Source organism: Taudactylus pleione, unplaced genomic scaffold (genome assembly GCF_031769625.1).
Source record: "Taudactylus pleione unplaced genomic scaffold, aTauple2 ptg000400l, whole genome shotgun sequence".
Lineage (NCBI taxonomy): Eukaryota > Metazoa > Chordata > Amphibia > Anura > Myobatrachidae > Taudactylus > Taudactylus pleione.
The window spans coordinates 766,724-790,641 of record NW_028284802.1 but is presented as its reverse complement, the minus strand read 5'-3'; the positions used below and the strand labels follow the sequence as shown (position 1 = coordinate 790,641).

The following is a 23,918-nucleotide window of genomic DNA, read 5'->3' as shown; positions in this document are numbered from 1 at the left end:
ACCGCAGAGGACTGTCCACGGACAGACCCTGAAGGTCTGAGAACCAGTGCCGTCTGGGCCACGCGGGAGCTATCAACAGGAGCATCCCTCCTTCCTGTTTGAATTTCCGGATTACCCGTGGAAGAAGGGAGACCGGAGGGAACAGGTATGCGAACCTGAACGTCCACCGGACGGACAGAGCATCCACCAGAGACGCCCCTTCGTCTCTTGTGCGAGACCCGTACACCGGCAACTTGTTGTGCTGGGACGCCATGAGGTCGATTTCTGGAAGACCCCACCTGTCCACCAGTAGTTGAAAAACGTCCGGGTGCAGGGACCATTCCCCTGGATGAACGTCCTGGCGACTTAGAAAGTCCGCCTGCCAATTTAGCACTCCCGGGATGAAGACCGCTGATATGGCCGGAAGATTGCGCTCCGCCCAAACCAGGATCCGAGAGACCTCTACGAGAGCCGCCCGACTGCGAGTTCCTCCTTGCCTGTTTATGTAGGCCACGGTGGTAGCATTGTCCGACTGGACCTGCACCGGGTGACCCTGGAGAAACCGCTGTGCCTGCAGGAGAGCATTGAAGACCGCACGGAGTTCCAAGATATTTATTGGAAGCTCCGCTTCTGTCGGCGTCCACCTGCCCTGGAACAAGTGTGGACCCGAAACTGCTCCCCAGCCCCGAAGACTGGCGTCCGTTGTCAACAGGACCCAATTTGGAACCCAGAACGGACGTCCCTTGTTGAGGTGGGTCGTCTTTAACCACCACGCAAGGGACAGGCGAACCTCCGGGGTGAGCACAATCGTCTGGAACTTCAGAGACTGAGGCAGCCCGTTCCACTTGGACAGGATCAGGTGCTGCAGAGGTCTGGAGTGAAACAGGGCGTATTCCACCATGTCGAACACCGACACCATGGAGCCCAGTAACCTCATCGCCGAGTGTAAGGACACCCGGCGGCTGTGCAGACAACTGCGCACCCTTGACTGTAAAGCAGAGATCTTGTCCTCCGTCACGAAGATCCTTTGCTGTCCCGAGTCCAATAAGGCTCCAAGATGCAGAATCCTCCGAGACGGGATTAGAGTGGACTTCTGCCAGTTGATTAGCCAGCCGTGCCGTTGCAGCAGTGCAATGGTCAGGTCCAAGTGGTGTAACAGGAGCTCTGGAGATCCTGTCACCAATAACAGGTCGTCCAAGTACGGCAACATGCGGACTCCTTGCAGCCGCAGAGAAGCCGCCATGACCGCCATCACCTTGGTGAAAACACGTGGTGCTGTCGCCAGGCCAAAAGGTAACGCCCGAAACTGGAAATGGTCGCTGCGGATTGCAAACTGAAGGAACTCTTGATGGCGCAAAAGAATAGGGACATGCAGGTAAGCGTCCTGTATGTCCAATGACACCATGTAGTCCCCAGGTTCCAGCGCCAGAATGATGGACCGTAGGGTCTCCATCCGAAACTTCGGGACCCGCAAAGACTTGTTGAGTGCTTTGAGGTTGAGAATCGGACGATATGACCCATTGGGTTTCTGTACCAAAAAAAGATTTGAATAGAAACCCTGGCCCTTCTGGGAGAATGGAACAGGCACTATAACTCCAGCCTGGAGCATAGTGTGCAATACCTTCCGCAGCTCCGTAGCCTTGTTCCGGTCTGATGGTAGACCCGTGGTGAAGAATCGAGCCGGGGGTCTGTGCCGGAAGGAGAGGGCGTACCCGTGGGAGACCACCTCCAGAACCCAAGTGTCTGTCTTAGTGAACGACCAACACCGGGAGAACTGCAGCAGGCGGCCTCCCACCCTGGGATCCCCCAAGGGGAGACCCGGACCGTCAGGCCGCAGGCTTGTCATCTGGCTTGGGGGCCGGACGTCTGGTACTCCATGCCTGTTTCCGGGGCTTGACCGATTTCTTAGGGCCAGCCTGTCGAGGAAACGACTGTGGTTTGGGCCTGCCCTGGGCCCTAGATGACCGAAAGGACGATGGTCCAGAACCAGAAGGAGCAGCGGCCGACGGGAGACAAGCAGATTTGGCTGCCGCCAGAGTGGCCACAATCTTATCCAGATCCGGACCGAAGAGAACTTCTCCGGTAAACGGCAACGCTTCCAGACCTTTCTTGGAATCTGCGTCCGCCTTCCAGGATCGCAGCCACAAGGTGCGACGAGCAGCTACCGCTGCTGAAGAAATTCTAGACACCAGAGTACTAATGTCTAGAGCCGCCTCGTTGATGTAGGTGGCCGAATCACGGAGATTGCCAATCAACTCCGCCTGTTCGGCCGGACAGTCGGATTCAAAAGAAGCCTCTAATGAATCCGCCCAGCGCTCCATCGCTCTGGCAACCCAGCAAATGGCCATAGCCGGCCGTGCTGCCCCCCCTGCAGGGGAATAAGCGGACTTCAGGCAGATTTCTACCTTGCGGTCCGTAGCATCCTTAAGGGAGGACATGGATGGCATCGGCAATGTGGCACTACGGACAAGACGGGTCACGTGAGAATCCACCTGTGGAGGGGATTCCCACTTAGCAAAATAATTATCCGCGAACGGATAAGCCACCGCCAGGCGTCTCTGCGGCTGGTATCTTTTGCCAGGTTGTTTCCACGCCTCCTCTAAATGGTCCACCAACTGACCCGAAAGAGGAAAGACTGTGGCATTGCCCTTCACATCTTTGAAAAAGGCATACTTAGATTTAGCCGCTGGGGGAACTTCGTCCTCAATCACCAAGGCTGTGCGGACCGCCCGAATAAGTCCAGGAATATATACTCTGGACTTAGCATCAGCGTCCTTAGTATGGAGAGCTTCCTGATCGTAAGGATCCAGAATCTCCCCATCATCAGACGTCCCTTCGTCATCCTCATAAGGAGCGGACAGAGACGCCACCGGCCTTTTATGAGGCCGCATCACAGACTCCCCTTGCAACACATCCGACAAGTGCTGTACAGAACTCGTCAGGGAGTTAACCCACGCTGGCTCCTGAGAACCCGGGAGCGGGGAAATAGGGAGACTGTGGGGTACCACCAATTGTCGTGGGAACCCCTGCATGGGTGACGACACCACAGACTGCTGGGACAAACCCATCGGAGTAAACGCGGGCTGCGGAGCTAACTGGCCCATTAAAGCTGTTAACGCCTGAGCGAAACAATCCCAGGGCAGCTCCTGTACCGGTGCTGTAACCGTAATAGGCCGCGCCATGGACAAACACTGCCGGCAAAGGCCCTCCGCGCTACCCTCCCCCTCCGCTAACGGTACTTTGCACGTGGTACACTGTAGCCGGAGGGGAAAATCACTTTCAGACATGATGGCACCACGTATGTGACCTCTCTCACCAATTAAGTATTAAATAGGTGAGAGACCACCCTGCAGCACCGCACCGCAAGGGCTTTAGCAGAAAGAACAGGGACAGTAATAAAGCTGACAGTTTAGAGAAGAAAAGTTACAGGCAGCGCTAGCACAGTCACATACAATGCAGAGAAATAACAATTCCTGCACTAACAGCGCTGATCACTCAACTACACAGACACAGGGCCTGGTAGGACACAGCGCAGCATACACAGACCTGAGCCACAGCGGAGGAGAGGTATGCGGGGGAACCCAGACCACGATGCTTCCTTCCAGACTTCCAGCAGCGTTCACCATGCGTTGCAGAGAAGATGGCCGCCGAGGAGCAGAGAGAAGCTGGCCTGGGGGAGGAGCGCTGCCACAGGACCAGTCGGCAGCATGCAGAGAGGGCTGTGTGCAGCGGGGGAGGCGCCGGCTGTGAGACAGGGAAGGCGCGCTCCCCTGGCATGCATTTAACCCCTGGGACGCCGCAGCGCTACCGCTCTGCTGCGGTCCGCTGTCCCAGGGGGTAGTGGAAGCGCAGGTTGGTCGCCTGGCTCCACGCTGCAGCCAGTCCCCAGGGAGCCCCCTGCCTGGGGACTTAGGACCATGTGATCAGCGGGGACCCACCGCGGGACCCCGCTGCTTACCTCTGTCCCCCTTGAATCCGGCCATGGTCCGGAGCATCTGGGGTCACCGCTAGCTGTGACCCCAGACGCCCACCAGCATCCCCGGATCAGTACCGGCGTTCTGGTACCGGCGGGGTGTAGGGAAGACAGCATGGACGTCAGGACTGACTGTCCATGCTGTTCATCCAGATGTGCAGCCACAGCTGCATGAAGAAAAAGCTTCAGGGGCTCTTCTAGCCCCCACTCCAACAGGTGCACCCGACTCCGGCCGGGCACCAAACTAAACTGAGGTGCCTTGGCCCGGGGGCGGGGTATAGGAGGGGGACCTAGTGCATCCTGGGAGGCTGAAAGCTTAACTCTTTGGTGCCCTGCGACTGACGTCACACCTATACCCCCAAGGTATCCTGTGGATACCCTATGGACCCTGAAGTAGAAAAACTGGTTGATAAATGAGGCCCCTTGCTCAGTTGTCAGACAGTCACAGCGGCTTTACTAACTGACAGAGCCCTGCACCACATTACCTTCTGCAGCTGACACAAACGGATACAATTTACCAGTACAGGTATCATTGTAACTGATGGATATATGTTTTGCAACTGTTGCATCCAAGTACTTTTAAACTACAGAGTGCTGATTTTACTTGCTATTATTGCTCCATTTTAGTATACACTAAATACAGACCTAAGATTCGGGACATTTACCCGTTATATTAATGACAGTGAAGACTATGAAATTGGGACCGATTCACCAGGCAGTGTCCTTCCTTCTTTGACACCATTCTAACCATCTATTATCTTCATTTATCTACCATTGTCTATTTCTATATTTTTCATTTGCTTAATATGTTCTTGTGATTTATGTGTTTATTGTTATATATTTTCACTCAAGATTCTATTATTAAATATTTACTATATTTGTATATTAGCGCGATTTTCCTTTTTTCTCTACTTACTAACGCCCATCAGGATCCCGATCTGCCGCACTGTCACTGTCGGGATTTGAACCAGCGGTTGTTGAGCCGCCGGTATTTCAATTCCATTCTGGAACAGGGTTCCAATGCGGATCAGACCCAAAACTTCCCCAGCGCCGACCCAATATAAGTCGGCGTTCATGCCGGAGTCGAGTCTGCAATGACCCGGTTCTTTCGCCGTTGAAGTGGACGCTTGGAGATGATGTCATCACCAAGCGCCAATGAAACTGGCCAATCGGCCCTTTACACTGCAGGGTGGCACGGGAACGACCCGTGCCATCCCTGCAAAATACCTGAGTTGGATCCCTGGGTCCCTGGACCCGGGTGGATTCATTTACACCGACAAATTTTTTTAGCTCGTTGTAAAAGGGGTTTTAGATGATGGTTTGTAAGTAGCCAAGTGCATCCTACAGTTGTAGGATGGTGCATTTAATGGACAAGCATCTACAGTATTCTCTCTATAAAGACCATATTGCCAGGTTACTCGTTGGCTATAATGTGTTATGTCCTGAAACTCCATTGATCTCACTTTTCACCAATGTTTGGGAACCCAAACTTGACAAATTTTATTTATAAGACAATGAGCGCTTGCTAGTGTTTAGACGCCCCCTTTCCACTCGCAACACACGTCATCTCTGGGAATTGTAGGATTAATCGGTAACATCGAGAGCCATCGGAGCTGCTCGCAGCCCTTGAGGTTGCCTTTCCCCGCCACAAGCAGTGCGATCAGTGCTAGCTGAAATACATGCAGGTGACGTTTACAATGAAGCTACTTTGCTAATTATGCACACCCTTTAAACTGCGTTTTGGCGGCCTGAAACGACTGTGTCCGCAACACCACTCCCCCGTTCACAAGCACCTTCCCGTTACCACCCACAAACGGCACTGTCATTCAAAGTAGTGCCCTGATAGTGGATTACGAGCAACCAAAATCAGATCGCAAAGACTGGCTTGCGCACGTGCACTGTGTATATTCATGCTCAGATGGAAGAAAAGAGAGCCAAAATCACTCCGGGCCTTGCGGTTGAGAAACTCAACCGCAGGCTTCGGCTCGCAGTGGCGATGGTCGCGATGGTCTTGATGGTGACCCACAGCTATACGAGCGTCCAGGAGGACACTCCATAATTATGGAGGTGGGCCCTGATTCAGAGCGAGCGCTCTGGTCAGAGCGTCCGGCTCTGAATCAGGGCCTATATCTCCTCCATTCCCAATGATCGTACTTTGATGGGAGCCTCTTTGGTAACAAATCGGCTATAAAAATAAATAAGCAATTATAATTAGAATCACCTACAGATTCAGGCCCTGATTCAGAGCCGAATGCTCTTTCAGAGCGCTTGCTCTGAATCAGGGCGGCAATTTTTTTTTTTTTGTGCCGGCCTCCTGGCCGCTCGCTAAGCTCACCCACAGCTTTTGCGAGCGGCCAGGTGATGGTCGCGACCATCGGGCTTGCGATGAGACCCTTGTGGTAGGGTCTCGTCCATCACAAGCCCCAGTAGACTTCCTGCTCTAATAGAGCAGGAAGTCCACCTACTGACATCACTAGTGATGTCAGTAGGGCCGCCCACAAACAGAAGGCGTTCCCTCAGCAACGCCTCCGTTTGTCCAGCCAACGCCCCCCCCCCCCCCTGCCTGCCTCCAAAACGGGGCGAGCTGTCAATCACAATCGACAGCCGCCCTGTTTTGGTGCGAGACCCGTAGCGACAGAGCGCCCGTCGCTGGCCGAGGCGGCGCATGTGCAGGGGGTAAATATCGACCCGCTTGCGAGCGCATAGCACTTGTGAGCAGGTCTGAATCAGCCCCTCAGTCCGTATATATTATTTATCCCATATATAAGTTCTAGGCTACTGAAATATGATAAATAATATAATTCTCCTTTTACCAACTGTAAAAAAATAAATAAAAGGAAACCCGTACTATCAACCATAAGAAATTCATTTATTTAGCTCAAACAAAAGTCTCTCCTCAGATGTGACGGCCCCAGAGTGCCGCTGGGCCTCATTCTGGCACGGTGTCTGCAACCCATGACAGATACGGTGGGTTCCCCTGCTCTATGGGGACGCTGATCACCTCGCAGATTTCGTATGGATGAACCGACCTGAGGGAAGAAAAAAAGAAAAGGCGGGACTAAGGCGTGTGTCATCGACAGTGAGACGCCTGCACCTCGTGCCTTAAAGTGGGCCTTTCACCAGTGCCTCAATAACTAGCACCTAATCAAATATCATAAGAAATGGGGCTCTCTACCACTCAATCAAGCTTTAGTGCTTTATAGAGGGGTCCGGAAAGCGTATAGTGCACTTATTTTCCCAGCTATGGAAGACTGAGCCCTATACAGCCCTTGACTTCAGGTAGCAGGTACATCCGGGGGGGCGTTGAGTAAGTTTCAGGTAGGATTGTATAAAGTGTAGGGAAAGTGGGAAACATACTGTATTATTTAGAGACACAGGGTTAGAGCTTCACGTGGTGCGTTTGTGCAGCGTAATTACGCACATCATGAACTTCCTAGAGTATTTTGATCTGAATACACCTCACATTTGTGGCGCTTGCACTTGGATATGCGGGCCCAGGGCGGTGACGTGTATGTAACATGCAGACAGATGTTAATCGCACCCCTTTGTGCATTCTGGTTTTAATAAAACCTTTATTTGGAATACCTCCATTACCAAACGTAAATTCTGCATCTACAAAAGTTGGGAGAAGTTATGACGTTGACTAGAGGAGTTATCAAGACACCATGTAGGAATGGCCTCATCTGCTCCAGTGAAACGGGACCCCCAGGGATCCGTATGGCAGCGATTACATCAGTCCTGGTGAATTGGGGCTACAGATGTATTACTACGTAAGGCAAGCCTGGCAACACATTTATTTGTTCCACAATACATGATTCCAGAGTAATTACTAAGTGGTGACCGTGACAGACTTAAAAGGAGCCCCCTTCCCACATAGCCCATATAGACATTTCCCACCCCACACAGTGTGCAGGGATGGAGCCCCCTTTCCTCATAGCCCATATAGACATTTCCCACCCCACACAGTGTGCAGTGATGGAGACCCCCTTTCCTCATAGCCCATATAGACATTTCCCACCCCACACAGTGTGCAGTGATGGAGACCCCTTTCCTCATAGCCCATATAGACATTTCCCACCCCACACAGTGTGCAGTGATGGAGACCCCTTTCCTTTCTCACCTGACATAGTCTGTGACAGCAGAAACTTTAGATGATCTGGTCTTAATCATCTGCAAGAAGACAGCGACAGCCGGGTGAGAATGAGTTACAGGGAAGTGATTTATTGATCTCCAGAAGGCGACAAAATCTGCGTTACTAGAGAAAGTGGGACATATAGCTGGGTAATTTCCATGGTGAAACTGACACATTAAATATCCTACCATTACAGCAGAGGACGATGAACACTACATTAGTCGTACATTTCACCATCACCAAATGTCATGAAGTTGTAGCAATTAGGGCTACATAACTAGATTGCAAAAATAACGAGCAGGGCCCTCCCTACCCGCTGTCCCACATCCACACTTTCTTCATCAACCTCTTATGTTCTTATTCTGTTTCTATGTTAGATTTGTTATACTCACCCTCCAGGGGTGCAGAGTTTTGTGGCACCTTACAAATACTGAGGATTAAATAGTGCGGTCACTATTCAGGTCTATGGACGCTCTACGGATGTACCGGGTCCTCGTGCACCTTGAGCTCTGGGTTATATGCTATTTGCTATACTGGGGGTTAATGAGGAAAAATAAGAGACTGTCCAAAATTGGTCCCTTATAGCTGCATTCTGGAGACCTCTATCCTCCGTGACGCCTTTCTTCCTAACCTGGAAAATCCTTGAAGAAACTCGGCATACATCCAGGGCGTGACATTGGACAGCTGGCCACAGTGGGGTTGGGTATAAATCACGGCACTCGGGATGCCTGCTGTCAAAAGACTGACAGTGGCATGCCGAGGCTGAGAATCCCGACATGATAGAGGTAAGAAACCTAACCTTCACTGCTTAACCCCCTAACTCTCCTGTTGTGCTCCCTAACCCTCCCTGTTAGTGGCTAAACCCAACCCTTACCCCTTTAGTGGCTAAACCCAACCCTTACCCCTTTAGTGGCTAAACCCAACCCTTACCCCTTTAGTGGCTAAACCCAACCCTTACCCCCTTAGTGGCTAAACCCAACCCTTACCCCCTTAGTGGCTAAACCCAACCCTTACCCCCTTAGTGGCTAAACCCAACCCTTCCCCCTTTAGTGGCTAAACCCAACCCTTCCCCCCTTAGTGGCTAAACCCAACCCTTCCCCCCTTAGTGGCTAAACCCAACCCTTCCCCCCTTAGTGGCTAAACCCAACCCTTCCCCCCTTAGTGGCTAAACCCAACCCTTCCCCCTTTAGTGGCTAAACCCAACCCTTCCCCCTTTAGTGGCTAAACCCAACCCTTCCCCCTTAGTGGCTAAACCCAACCCTTCCCCCCTTAGTGGCTAAACCCAACCCTTCCCCCTTAGTCGCTAAACCCTAGCCCACCCCCCTTAGTGGCTAAACCCTAGCCCACCCCCCTTAGTGGCTAAACCCTAGCCCACCCCCCTTAGTGGCTAAACCCTAGCCCACCCCCCTTAGTGGCTAAACCCTAGCCCACCCCCCTTAGTGCCTAAACCCTAGCCCACCCCCCTTAGTGCCTAAACTTAACACCTCCTTACCATCGGCATGCCGGCTGTCGGGATCTCTGCGTTGGCATCTCCCCTCGTCGGGATTCTGTCGCAGGATTTCATCACCCGGCAGGCTGATGGTTGGCATGTTGACTACATTCCCCACAGCGGTACTCCTTATGGGGTCCACCACCCCCTCACAAAGTTTTTGTTGCTGTAACAGCAGCTACTGGTGCTGTGGTCTGCAAATGTAACTGCATTTATGAATGATGCAGCAGGATGCTGAGGCAGGGACAGCCCAGACACTGCACCACACTCTGGCCAGTTCTATAGATCGTGTCCTCTCAAGTGGATTACCAATGGTTACTCCTGGGTGCAGAAAACTGAGGTCCCAAGGGTGGGACACCGCATACACAAGTATATAGACGGTAACTGCACTGCGAACAGGACATCTGGGTCTGTCCTTTAGTTGTCCAGCTGTTGTTTGTGGCATGGGCCAGATCAGTTCTACAGGACATAAGATCTAATGGGAATGGCTTAGGAAGGCGGCTCACCAGCAGTATCTCACTGTCTTCCTCCACTTTCCCCTTCCACTCATATCTGAGGAAGAAACACAAGGTAAGCTTGTCAATCCAGTGCACAGTTAAGCATCCTCTGGGTATACAGTTGAGCCACAGGTTCTGTAATGTTGATCATTCTAAAGCAATAAATAACTTGTGACAGTGCTATGGATATATAGAGTGGACGGTATACAGTGGACAGGGACATGGCGACAGAGACACACCCCCCCCCCACTGGGGGACAGGGACATGGGGACAGAGACACCCCCCTACCCCAATCCTCTCTGAGGGATAGGGAAAGAGGACCCCCCCGCTGGGGGACAGAGGACCCCCCACTGGGGGGCAGGGATGTGGCAATAGAAACCCCCCCACTGGGGGACAGGTTAGTGACATGGAAATACACAGACTGACACACACAGGGACACACCATGAGTTCATAGCTCACATGGAGGTTATCTGTGGTATAATGTTCACACAGGCCGCTAACTTCCTCTCCACAAGGCCCCTGTTTGGAATAGAAGAAATGATTGGTTAGAGCACACGTGTCCCCATTGATTAACACTTATCTGTAATCTGCATTGCCCAGGACCTCTGACACAGATTTACCCGTTTCCCTGTAGCGGGATCCTAGAACCTGGCCTCAGAGGACTCTAGCTGCTGGCAGAATTCCATGTAGCTGCTGGGTTACTATTTATACCGCTGGTAATTACCTCCAATCTGCAATAATCATTGTATCCCATCTACATTTATGTTTTAGGTGCAAATTGTCCTACAGATAACACAGAGTTCCTGCCACTTCCACTAATAGCACAGAATACCCAAGTGCCGGAGATTACCCCAGAACCTTTCATCCAATTTTATTTAACTCTTTATTCCCCGTCCTAGAAAATATACACAAGACAACTAAAAGCTGCAGGCATGGGCACCGTCCTGGCAGTTACTAACCACTCTGTACTAATTACCGGGCTATGTCTTTGGCCACTGTGTCATTGGGGCACGTGACGTAGGCAGCTGAGAGAGATCCCGCTTTGTAAGCTTCAGTCGTCATAGAAAAGGCTCGCAGTCCCACAATCCTGAGCAGCGGAGGGGTCATACACACCACAACGGCCTGGAATTAGGGGAATAGGTGGTAGGATGATGTACTTTTCACAACATGCAAAGTGCAATCACTGACCGTACAAAAACAGACCTGAAACTACAGGGAAACATACATGATCCGGCTCATAAACACACAAGAGCAAGATAAACATGGAATAAATGCACCATATAGGTCTCTGTGTGGCAAGTGCTTTGGGATTCTGTCCTGGGGCTATGGAATTCAGATGCAGATTTATAACTTTCCATATTAAAATGTACATCTTAAGGCCACTAGGGGGCGATGCCGAGTCCTTCCATACATACAGTACATTTTCTGAGATGTTGTTTGCAACAAATGTATAGAATCAAGTAACTGTTTACAAAGCTTTGATGACCAGTTGCAATATCGCTGCTGCAAAACCATTATTTCCCAATGAGCTCCCAGTGACAATCAGGAACAGCCCCCACCCCATCCATAGACCCCAGTGCTGGTCTTGGTTTACCAATGCCCTCTTCCCCCACCAAAACCAGCCCCTTGACTGGGGTAATGGATGGTGCCCACTCATAGTTCAAGTGTATGATGCTTTTCTTTTGGGCTCAACAATAAAACTGTTATTTCACCATTTAACTGGCGTAGTCGCCGGGGATCCGATTGCCGCCAGATGGGCTTTCTCCGACCAGGTCGCATCCCATGTGACTGTGCCACTTGGCATTTTAAATAATAAGTCAGTTCTGCACATGTGCAGAACAAGTTTCCTCCTGAGTTGCGCCTCCAGGATGGATGCAGCCGTCTCTGACTGATGACATCACATGCCAGTTTTGCAACCCAGAATGCTGAGTGATCGGCCTTCCGGAGAGCATTTGCGGGAAACAAAAATTAATCGAGTATAGAGATCAGAAGTGGGACTGGGACCCACTGCCATCTATACGAGGGGGTAAGAGATAAATGCCACTGGGGTAGGGGGTAATATTACAATGGGGCATATTGACACGGGAGGGGGGGGGGATAATTCTACAATGGACAAAGAATGATCTTTGGCTACAAAGGTAATAGGAAAGGCTACAGCAGAGCGGGATGATTCTACAAGAGTCAACTAGACACGTCACCAGTGTGTCACTCGTCACCTCCTAGGTGGTTTTTGTTTTTTTTAATTATTATTACTAAAATAGTTAACTAAGGGGGTCATTCAGACCCACTCGCGAGCGGCAATACGCTCGCAAGTGGGTCGATGTTCCCCACTGCGCATGCGCATGACGGAGGGAGCTCCGTCGTACGCATGCGCAAGAGCCGGCGAGCGACGGGCTTCCCATCGCTCCGGGTCTCGCACCAAAGGGGGCGTGCTGTCGATGTTGATTGACGTGCTGTTCCCATGGGAACGCCTACCGTCTGAAGCCGGCCCCACTGACATCACTAGTGATGTCAGTGGGAGTGATTTTGGCTCTGATAGAGCCAAAATCACTCCAGGGCTTGTGGCTGGGAAACCCGACCGCAGGGTTTCCCTCGCAAGTCCAATGGTCGCGATGGTCAAGACCATCGCGACCATCTTTTTGGACGCTCGTATATGCTGTGGGTGGTCACCCACAGCTATACGAGCGTCCAGGAGGACGCTCCATTTTAATGGAGGGCCCTGATTCAGAGCGAGCGCTCTGGTCAGAGCGTCCGGATCTGAATCAGGCCCTAAGTTTTTAATCGACAGTTTCTGACCTTCTTGTAAAAAAAAAAAAAAATGGTCATCTGATTCCTAAATACTGTGAATATTTATCTGCATACAGGTAGAAGGAAATGCCAGGCATACCGATAGCCTAGCTGTGCACACAGGGGCGACTCAGTCATTGCTGAAGCAAATAACATCCCAGCCTCAGGGTCATGTGTGATGATGCTGCGTGAGGGGGCCTCAGTGACCCGTACTTTACGCTGCAATACTTACAAATCCAGCTATTATCAGAGCCCCGAATTTAAAACAGGATGACAACGGATACATACACACACCTAGAGAAGACAGACACAGTGTTTTACCATTATATATAAAGGACAATGACTCACTGTACATACAAACATTTCACTTCTATGATACATTACAGGTTTTAGCCATTCGTGGACTGGTGAGTAAACAGACTTTGCTCATACCCCTTTCACACTGAAAATTAAATTACCGGGTAATACCACTTTCAGACAGAAAATGGTAAAAAACCCAGATTATCCCCGACTTTTGTGTACCGGGTTGTTTTGCCACTCTCTGTCTGTACCCCCCTTCAGACAGAAGAGCAAATTACCGGGTCTAAAATTTCAACCCGGTAATTTGCTGTTTTACACGTTTATTTCTTCTGTCTAAAAGGGTCAACCCGGGACTAAATTCCCGTGTCTCCGACCCTGGTAAAGTTCCTGGGTGAAGTCCCAGGAATTTAGACACGGGATGACCCTTTCAGACAGAAAGAAGATGAAATGTTTAACCCAGTAATTTGGCTTTCTGTCTGAAAGGGGTATAATTCACTTTTATCTGGTCAGGATTCAGGACTCAGGATTTTTCCCTGTGTGAAAGGGTCATCCTGGGACAAAATTCCTGGGACTCCGGCCCTGGTATTTTGCAGGGTTGGAGACCCAAGAATTTTGTCCCGGGATGACCCTTTCACACAGGGAAAAATCCCGGGTTGTTTAGCAAATTACCAGGTAAAAGTGAAGTACCCGGTAATTTCATTTTCAGTGTGAAGGGGTATCGGACAGAAAATGCCCAAAAACCTGGCATGCAAATGTTGTTTTTTTGTTGACATTTTCTGTCTGAAAGTGGCATCAGTGATGTTCCTAGTGAACAGAAAATGGCCATTTCAGCACCCCGGACAGTTACACAGTTCTCCATTATGTCAGTTCATGGTTAATAAACTTTTTTTTTTTTCTTTATTCCAGTGGTTAACCTCAACTCTCAAGTTTTCCCAACAGGCCATGTTTTGAGGATTTCTGTTTAATTACTAGCCCAGGAAAAAAAATTAAAGAAACCCACAAATCATGGCCTGTTGGGGGTACCTGAGGACTGGAGCAGAGAATCCCCGCTTTAAACAAATCGTATAGATGTTCTTATAATGTTTTAACTTATTACACAGAGAAAAACTCTCTCGTATATCAGCTGTTAAGCCCAGAATGCCACAGACCTGCGAATCATTACTTGCTGCACAGGCTCCTTCCCACAGACATGAAGCCTAAAGGCTGCTGATGCTTATTACACAGACTGAATATTATTACACAACTAAAATAACTCTCCTAGTTTTGGGGTAACCTCTTTTAAGGCAACAAATAATTTATATACTACTAGAAGGTTGTGCATAGTTAGGAGCATACAAGGAGCAATTTGCTTCTAAACCATGCTGCAATGTAAGAGGTGCAAATGCATTCATGGTTTTGCATGTAGGGTAAATAGCGGCTGCTTTTGCATGTAGCCCACAAATTCTGAGCAGCTTTATATTTACACTGCAATTTAGAAATGATTAAGCACACGCCCCTCCTAAATATAATTCTCTCTTTACATATTAAATGTGCTCCCCCCACAGCCACCTGCATTTGCCAAAGTGCAAATTTGCTCCTAATGCTGCGTCAGCCCCTGTAATATCTCAGATCCCCCCTTTGGCTGTTTTGGTAATAATGACTGATTATCATAGAGACGGGATGCTGACAGTCAAAATCCTGAAGTCGGCAACCCGACAGAGTTAGGAGGTCGGTGGGTATCCTAACCCTCCCCCCCAGTGCCTAAACCTAACCTCCCCCTCCCCGAACCCTAAACTTAACCCTCCCCCCAATCCCACGGATGCCGATGCCAGGATTCTGACAAGTCTCGGGATTCTGGTACCGGTATTCTAAGTGTCGGCATCCCCTGTGCCAGGATACTGAACGTTTCCCCATACAGACAATAATATCTTCTAGAAAGTGCTAGATAAATGTTAAGTAAAATCTGATTGGTTGCTGTGGGCAACATCTCCACTTCTAAAAACCTGGACTATTTGTGCACAATAAAACACCCTCCGTTATATGAAGGGTGTCTGATAGGGATTGGTACAGTGTGGGCTAATAAAAGACAATAAAATAAAACTAAAGTGATGACCACAGGCAGGCAAGGAAAACGTCCCCAGCTTCAGCGGGCACTTACCAATACTTCCTTTCCCAGTCATGCCATTCACATTACTAAGCCTAGCGTAGTAATGTTTCTCTGATAAACTAACCCAGCACAGGATAAATATTTCATAACCTACATGATAAATCCAAACAAAATTGAAGATATTGATTTTAAATGAATTGGAGTAAAACAAATGAGGTCACTATATAACTGTACATATTATATACAATTTCCAGCAAAGTCAATTTCACAATAGGTCACTCTCCCTGCATGCGGCATCTTTTTCGGGTGTGAGAAATCAGGACTGGCCCAGGAAAATCGGGACTTCTGGCAGGTATGTGGTAGAACCATCATTACGAATATCTAAATACATCAATGGAAACATTCTGCCACTGGGCTGTAATATTTTGAATTTAAGAGATTTATTTTAAACAAATCAAATCGGAGAAACACACTCCCGCAATTAGCGTTTAATGATGCATGCTATAATTGTGTTTTTAGTTTGTTTAGACTCTAATCAGATGGAATTAGCAAATTTTAATTCCTTGCATTTGCTCCCCTACCAGCGAAACCTGGTGCCTGAGACAACGGTCTCATTATAGGCGTGCGCACCCCCGCTGAGGTGCAGGAAATTCAGCAGACTGCGGGCTACTTACAACCCATAACATTCACAGGGTGGATCTATATCTACATTTACTCATACTGCTATGGGTCTGTGTGCTCATCTGCTCTGACGTTTCACAGGTTGCTGGAAAATACCAGGGAATTGGAGGCCAATACTGTAAGCACAACATATGACCCAAGGGTATACAATCAGGAAGCCGGCTGCCGGTATTAAGTCGGTATTCCCGACTGTCATATCCCTGAGGGTGAAATGCCAGGTGTCTAGATGTAGACGCCTAACATTTCCCCGACGCCGGGGGACCGGCGCCCGGAATCCCGATTGAAGGGATACCAGGCGCCGCGATCGGACAGCCGCGCGGGGGGGAGGGTTAGGTTTAGGGCACCCGGGGGGGGACTTAGGGTTAGGCACCCCCCGGGAGGGTTAGGCTAGAGGGAGGGAGGGTTAGGCACCCCCAGGGAGGACTTAGGGTTAGGCACCCCCCGGGAGGGTTAGGCTAGGGGGAGGGAGGGTTAGGCACCCCCAGGGAGGACTTAGGGTTAGGCACCACCCCGGGGGACTTAGGTTTAGGCAGCAGGGAAGGGGGGGATTAGGGTTAGGCACCCCAAGGAGGGTTAGGTTAGTCAGTACTTACCTATCGACGATCGGGATTTCCAGCGCTGTCGGGCTTCCGCTGCCAGGAATTCTGCTTTGGTCGGACAGGCGCTGCCGATAATCGAACCATGCGGCCGGCGGTATTTCATACAGATTCCGACCCAGGGCACTGATAACGTCACTAGGCAGCACTGGGCCAGTTACATTTGGCCCATCCACTGTTTCTTTGGAACTTAAGCTGAGCGCACAATATGCAATCCCTCGCATGATATAGCGTTTTGAGTGGATCGGAATATTATCCTGTAGGCCAGATTGTGCGTGCCCTCGGGTTGTTCATCACATCATTCCATAGTGTTGGGTACAGGATCCCGGCGTTCAGAATCCTGATAGGGTTAGGATACCAACCCTTGTCGGTCAGTATCATAACCTCCCTCCCAACTCCTAGTGCCTAGACCCAACCTCCCCTCACCCCAGTACTTACCATCAGGATGTCGGCGCAGGGATTCCGACAACACCGGCATCCCGACTGTCGAGATTTTGACCCATCTGTTGTGCAGCACAGCAGATGGGACGGCGCGATGAACGACGCCATGCTGCTAAATACAGCATGGAACACCATCGCGCCCTCAACCACTGAATCGTGCAGTGTGTACAGACAGCGCAATGTATCGATCCATCTCATTGTCTGTCGGCTGGGTGCATCATCCTGTAGGGTGTACCCAGCTTTATGGGGGCTTTTTTTGTTTTAAATCAGGGTTTCTAAAGAGTTCTGTGCATCACATTAAATCGGGCCTTCAAATAAATGAACTAGGACAAGCAGAGATGGCATTTAAGTGCCACAGTCCACTAAATGACATTATTTTAATGGATTTGCCATAGAGTGATGCATCCATCGCCTGTAACCAACAAGCAAGACCCATCCCCTCATCCAGATCTGCTTATTAGCTATAGACACCCCATAACGGTTTCCACCTCAGCCTACAGATCCACGGAGAGACCCTTATACGGATACCCACAGTGCATTCATTATTTAGTGGACAGTCCCTAACTTCCATCTTAAGTAACGGGGGGCTATATTCAATTGCTGTGCCGATCGGCCGTGAGTAACTGGGTGTCCGCTACTTATTGGGCATGTTGCGCCCAAATACACTGGGTTTAGAGGCGTAAAGCAGCTAAACCAGTCTACACTGTTAGATGTGCTGCAATGCAGGCTGTGCGCCCAAAAGACGGACTTTTCGCACCATTCTGCTCCCCACCTCGAGTGTAAGGAGAAATAATTGGGGCCGGATCAGCACAGCAATTGAATAGCTCCGTCAGGCGCCCAAAAACTGTGTCACTACAGAAATGACCCTCACATATTACACAGAGTTTACTGAGAACTGCGCACAGCACCAGCGGACAATAAGGACGATGCCAGAAAGATCCTGACACAAATGCGCAGCTCCTGGAAGTGGCCCCGGCAGCTGGGGCCCGCAGGCAGCTGTTATTAGCAGGGCGGCCGAGTGCTGCGATTATATACACCTCTACACAAAGGGTTAAGCCTATAAAACATGCTGATCAACCGGAGGCTCCGTGAAACTACATATCCCAGGGAGAACCTTTTTTTGTGGAACTACAAGGCTCACCATCCCGTTTAAGGGGGTTATGAGGCTACACGCCCCAAAACACCCTGTGAGTGTCCTCTCTAGCAGTTGTGGAACAGCAAGCTCCAGCACATCCTTGTTGTTGCACTACAAGTCCCAGCATGCCCTGCAGTAAGCCTCTTCACTAACTGTTGTGGTACTACAAGTCCCATCTCTACGTATAAACATATTCTCTAGGGGATTTGGAACTACAGGTCCCAGGACAACGTATCTACAGCTCCGCTAGTCATTGTGGAACTACAAGTCCCAGCACACCGTATCTGCATCTCCTCTAGTCATTGTGGAACTACAAGTCCCAGCACACCGTATCTACATCTCCTCTAGTCATTGTGGAACTGCAAGGCCCAGCACACCCTGTCAGCTTTTCTACTAGAGTTTGCGGAACTACAAGACCCAGCATGACAGCGCAAGCCTTTCCCCCGTAGGCTTGGAGGCTGCTGACCCTATAACTGCACGCCCCCTGAGGATGAGCCTGTCACCGGTGCAGGACTCGGACACTCTTACCGGGAGGATTGCTCTCGTTTCACTCTAAATTATTTGACGTTATAGTGCTGCCACCAGCAATATGATGGCCCCCCGCCCCCACGTGCCACATCCGGTGTTAGCGGAAGCTGCCTCCGCCACTAGCAAGATGGCGCTCGCTGCGTTGCCTCGGCGACGGGTACTCTGTCTTTCCGCACAACTTTATTGAGGTCATTGACGCAGAGACAGAGAGGCTGCAGCCCAAGGCAACGGTGCACCATGGGAGTTGTATCCCGGGGTGACGCTTCATGTGTGTATATTTACATGCTACACCCGCCGCACATACCCATGTACATGTCATGCTACATATTATACACATGTGTGCATTCCTCGTCATCCAGCATATATACGGGAGGACCGTGCATGGGGAGAGCCCGCATCCTCGCCTCCTGTATATTCATGTGTGTGTGACAGCCGCATCGGCACACGTGTCATGCCATTCACATATATGTCAGGCTGCATGCATGTCCATCGCTAGCGTCTACCTGAGATGTGTGTGTATATATATATTTATATATATATATATATATATATATATATACATACACAATGTATATATATATATATATACATGTGTATATCTATATAGCTATATATAGATATACACATATATACATAATACATAATTTTTACAGACTGCACAATTGTTCTCCATATCATTGAAGCAGAATATAAAATGCATTCCTTAGAACTGATGTTGAGAAAACTGTAATCACCATTAAATGCAATGTTTGCCTTCATTTTGTATAGATAGAAGGTCTAGATAACAGATAGCTGTTAGTACATGTGTGTGTATAGGTAGATGGGTTAGATAACATAGCTGTTAGTACATGTGTGTGTATAGGTAGATGGGTTAGATAACATAGCTGTTAGTACATGTGTGTGTATAGGTAGATGGGTTAGATAATAGCTGTTAGTACATGTGTGTGTGTATAGATAGATGGGTTAGATAACAGATAGCTGTTAGTACATGTGTGTGTATAGGTAGATGGGTTAGATAATAGCTGTTAGTACATGTGTGTGTATAGATAGATGGGTTAGATAACAGATAGCTGTTAGTACATGTGTGTGTATAGATAGATGGGTTAGATAACAGATAGCTGTTAGTACATGTGTGTGTGTATAGATAGATGGGTTAGATAACATATAGCTGTTAGTACATCTGTGTGTATAGGTAGATGGGTTAGATAATAGCTGTTAGTACATGTGTGTGTATAGATAGATGGGTTAGATAACAGATAGCTGTTAGTACATGTGTGTGTATAGATAGATGGGTTAGATAATAGCTGTTAGTACATGTGTGTGTATAGATAGATGGGTTAGATAACAGCTGTTAGTACATGTGTGTGTATAGATAGATGGGTTAGATAATAGATAGCTGTTAGTACATGTGTGTGTATGGATAGATGGGTTAGATAACAGCTGTTAGTACATGTGTGAGTATAGGTAGATGGGTTAGATAATAGCTGTTAGTACATGTGTGTGTATAGATAGATGGGTTAGATAACAGATAGCTGTTAGTAAATGTGTGTGTATAGATAGATGGGTTAGATAACAGATAGCTGTTAGTACATGTGTGTGTGTATAGATAGATGGGTTAGATAACAGATAGCTGTTAGTACATGTGTGTGTATAGATAGATGGGTTAGATAATAGCTGTTAGTACATGTGTGTGTGTATAGATAGATGGGTTAGATAACAGATAGCTGTTAGTACATGTGTGTGTATAGATAGATGGGTTAGATAATAGCTGTTAGTACATGTGTGTGTATAGATAGATGGGTTAGATAACAGATAACTGTTAGTGCATGTGTGTGTATAGGTAGATGGGTTAGATAACAGATAGCTGTTAGTACATGTGTGTATAGATAGATGGGTTAGATAATATCTGTTAGTACATGTGTGTGTATAGGTAGATGGGTTAGATAATAGCTGTTAGTACATGTGTGTGTATAGGTAGATGGGTTAGATAATAGCTGTTAGTACATGTGTGTGTATAGGTAGATGGGTTAGATAATAGCTGTTAGTACATGTGTGTGTATAGGTAGATGGGTTAGATAATAGCTGTTAGTACATGTGTGTGTATAGGTGAGGGTACGGGGGTGATAATACTGTATGCACGGTCTGCAGCCAGCGACCCTGTGGCTCCTGGAATTGGCGTTGTACACAGGCTGGCGTCTGTTCCATGTAAGGGAGATGATTGTGGCTGCCAGTCACCAGGAATATGGGAAGTTGTGTTCGCGTCATGTGGCGTGTGTGTAATGTACCACGCTGGATGCTGGGGTCTGTTATAATGGTTCTGCAGGTGGCATGTCTCAATATTAGATTGTCAGCTCTTTGGGTCAGTGAAGCAAAACTAATGGATGCGGATTATCGCCCCTCTTTTCATTCACACTTCTATCCCTCCATCCACCCCCCTCTTTCCTTCCTCCTTTCTGCTGCTCTACCTCCATCCTCTCTCCACCTCCTCTATCTGATGCAGCATCTCATTCTGAGCATCCTTCCCCTCCTCCTCCTCCTCCGCGCTCTCTCCATCTCTCCCATTCCCCTCCTCCTCCCCCCTTCCTCTCTTTACATTTCCAGCTGCAAAACCTGACGGCCTGGGGTTTTTTTTTTTTTTTTTTTAGACAATTCCTCCTCTTCTCCTCCCCTCTTCCCCCTTTTCTCTCCCCCGTCTTTCTCATTTTTTTTTTGTCCCCCCATTTAGGCTCCTTTTTGTTTTTTTTTATTATTAATTTTGTTTAATTGAACACCCCTCTTTTTTTTTTTTTAATTTCCTCTCCATCTCTGCCTGTATTTGTAAATAGATTTATCCTCCACGCTCCCTGGTCCCACACACTCATCTCTCCTCCGATCCATACCATACCTATTTGCACCGTCTTTCCATTGCACATACACTGTACATAGATATCTATTAATACATCTCCTACCTAATAACCTTAATACCATCCTCTCCATTTCAGTGTCTCCTTCAATCCATCTTCCTTTCTGTCTCCATGCTCTGTCTCTCTCTCCCCTGCAGTGAACCCTCCTCTCCCCAATGTGATTAGACTACTTACCTCCTCCCGGTGTGTCTTCTCCGGGGGACTTTCCATGTCCAGATTTACATCTTAGCTGTGGAATGATGTTCTATGCTCCCTTCAGAGGTAAACAATTGCCCACTGTGTCCTGATCCCCTAAACCTGACCTTCCTGACAGTTGTAATGTGCAGATTTTGTGTAACATTTGTAGGACTGTGCCTCAAACTCTCCCAAACTCCGATTCACTGCCCTTCTCTCCTGCTGTATTGCTCTCTCTCTGAAACTTTGCCTGTCTGTGTCTCACCTGCCTGGCGTTCCCCAGGCTTCCCTTCCCGTCGTTGTGTGCTCCGTGTCTCCGTCTGAACTTGGCGCTGTGTAATATTCCCTGCTGTCACTTGGTTCTGGTGAAGCTGCAACACCAGCTGTGCCAGCGACTGTGATCTCCGTCCTCTCAGAGGAAGCATAGAACCTATATAATAATGTTTGTTTCTATACCGTCCTGGTTAAGGCTGAACCTGCTGCTGCGGTTTGGCTGCTCCCTGCCTGAAGGCTGTGCCATATTTTGCTTCTAATGTTTGTTTTTCCCGGTGTGAAGTCCTCGGTGCGTCCGCACCTCTGCATCCATTGCATCTGTTTCTGGTTATTGTATATGAAGTGATCATTTCTCCTCTTGTGTAAAGTTGTAATTAATTCTCGCTCTCTTGCAGGCACCATTTCACCGTTACTCTAAGTGACAATTTGTGTATCAGTTTTGATGAATGTTGCTGTTTACAATTTGTGGATGGGGTACACTGTGATAGGCCCTCGATTACTGCTTGTAACCTGATAGGTAATGTGGGAGCGTGTTACCATGTTATCACTTCAGATAGCCAGGCCTGGAAATTGTCTCTACTCTCCCTAGACAGCACTAATGTTACATTTACTTATCATTGATTACACTATTTGTATTAGAACTGCTGTGTATTGCTCACACCTTACCTCTGTAACACGGTGTACGCCTATTGCTTGGTGCTTGTCTGCAGCTATCCCCGGTTCTGTAACTATGTACATGGAGAGCTCTGGCTCCAGGCCCTTCTTGCCGTTAGGCCAGACGGGCCCAATCTACAAACCATGGCGATTATATGCACTTATTTGGGTAACAGCTTGGCAGTGAAAATAAGGGTGATGTGCTAAATATATGCTTGTTTCCAGAATAATGGCACCATTCAGGGAATAGTAACGGCTTTGATATTTGATGCTCGGTCATCCTATATGTTGGTAGCGCCTATGGAAAGCATGAAGACGGTCAGGCAGCATTTGGTTGGTCGGGGCAGAGCGAATACTGTGCATCGTATATTGCATTATTACGCTCAGAAAGCGAGTGCACGTATATGATTCTATGCAGACCATTGCATGTATCACGCTATATGACCGGAGAGGCAGAAAGGGGGTGAGTAAGGGGCGTTCTCACGTTCATTTTTCCCTGCTCTTTGTTTTTTGAGCAATTGACACCTATTTTGCTACCAAATAGGTGTAAGTCAGCCTCTATTTGTAGATACCCCAGCATAGGATACATATTTTTATTATTAGCCTTTTTTTATATATGGTGCCACAAGTGTTCTGCAGCGCCTTACACAGTACATAGACAAATGAGTGTACAAGCAAAAGGTGACTTACAGTACATTGCAATGCAGGACAAGGGCGTAAGCAGCCAGGTGTTATGCGCCCGAGTGAAGAGTAGATAATAGTATAAGGAGTAGCACAAGAGGGGTAGAGGGCCCTGCTCGTGAGAGCTTACATTCTACATATTATTATTATTTATTTATTTATATGGCGCCACAAGTGCCGCAGCGCCTTACACAGTACATAAACAAATAGCTGACCAGTGACTTACAGTACCATACAATACAGTACAGGACAAGGACATGGATAATATATATTGCTACATTAGCGACCATATCACCCAGATAAGTAACAGAGCATAAGCACCAAGTGTTAGGTGCCCTAGTGGGGAGTAAGAAGTAGATGAAAGTAGAGTAGGGAGAAGCACAAGAGGGTAGAGGGCCCTGCTCATAAGAGCTTACATTCTAAAGGGGAGGGGCAGACAGACAGGCATGATACAGATGGGGAGGACAGGAAGGAAGGAGGATGTTGCAGCAAGTTAGGATGAGAGCTGGAAGGCTTTGATGAAGTAGTGGGTCTTGAGAGCCCGTTTGAAAGATGGTAGAGAGATAAAGAGTCTGATGGGAGAGGGAGAGAGTTCCAGAGGTGGGGAG

The 23,918-nt window shown here is 48.5% G+C and overlaps 2 protein-coding genes across 12 annotated transcripts in view; one reads left to right on the top strand and one right to left on the bottom strand.

Moving 5' to 3' along the window:
• Positions 1 to 6,800: 6,800 nt before the first annotated feature.
• Positions 6,801 to 22,040, bottom strand: CUTA (cutA divalent cation tolerance homolog). 5 transcript variants are annotated; one of them, XM_088446597.1, is made up of 7 exons: positions 21,968 to 22,040; positions 13,091 to 13,152; positions 11,048 to 11,193; positions 10,531 to 10,590; positions 10,080 to 10,125; positions 8,073 to 8,122; positions 6,801 to 6,981 (listed from the first exon to the last, which is right to left on the bottom strand). In XM_088446597.1, the coding sequence occupies exons 2-7, from the start codon at positions 13,142 to 13,144 to the stop codon at positions 6,882 to 6,884; spliced, it is 456 nt and encodes a 151-aa protein (XP_088302723.1). In that variant the 5' UTR covers positions 13,145 to 13,152; positions 21,968 to 22,040; the 3' UTR covers positions 6,801 to 6,881. The 5 variants fall into 5 exon arrangements, with proteins under 5 accessions (XP_088302723.1, XP_088302726.1, XP_088302724.1 ...); XM_088446600.1 differs by lacking the exon at positions 21,968 to 22,040 and adding an exon at positions 21,703 to 21,736; XM_088446598.1 differs by lacking the exon at positions 21,968 to 22,040 and adding an exon at positions 18,626 to 18,758.
• Positions 17,845 to 23,918, top strand: part of SYNGAP1 (synaptic Ras GTPase activating protein 1) — a 453,461-nt gene continuing 447,387 nt past the window's right edge. For 6 of the 7 annotated variants that reach the window (XM_088446589.1, XM_088446594.1, XM_088446587.1 and 3 more), the window contains exon 1: positions 17,845 to 18,893. In XM_088446589.1, coding sequence (XP_088302715.1) covers positions 18,863 to 18,893 — 31 coding nt within the window. In that variant the 5' untranslated portion in view covers positions 17,845 to 18,862. Of the gene's footprint in view, positions 18,894 to 21,319; positions 21,790 to 23,918 lie in introns of those variants that run through there. The other variant, XM_088446588.1, reaches the window with a different exon arrangement.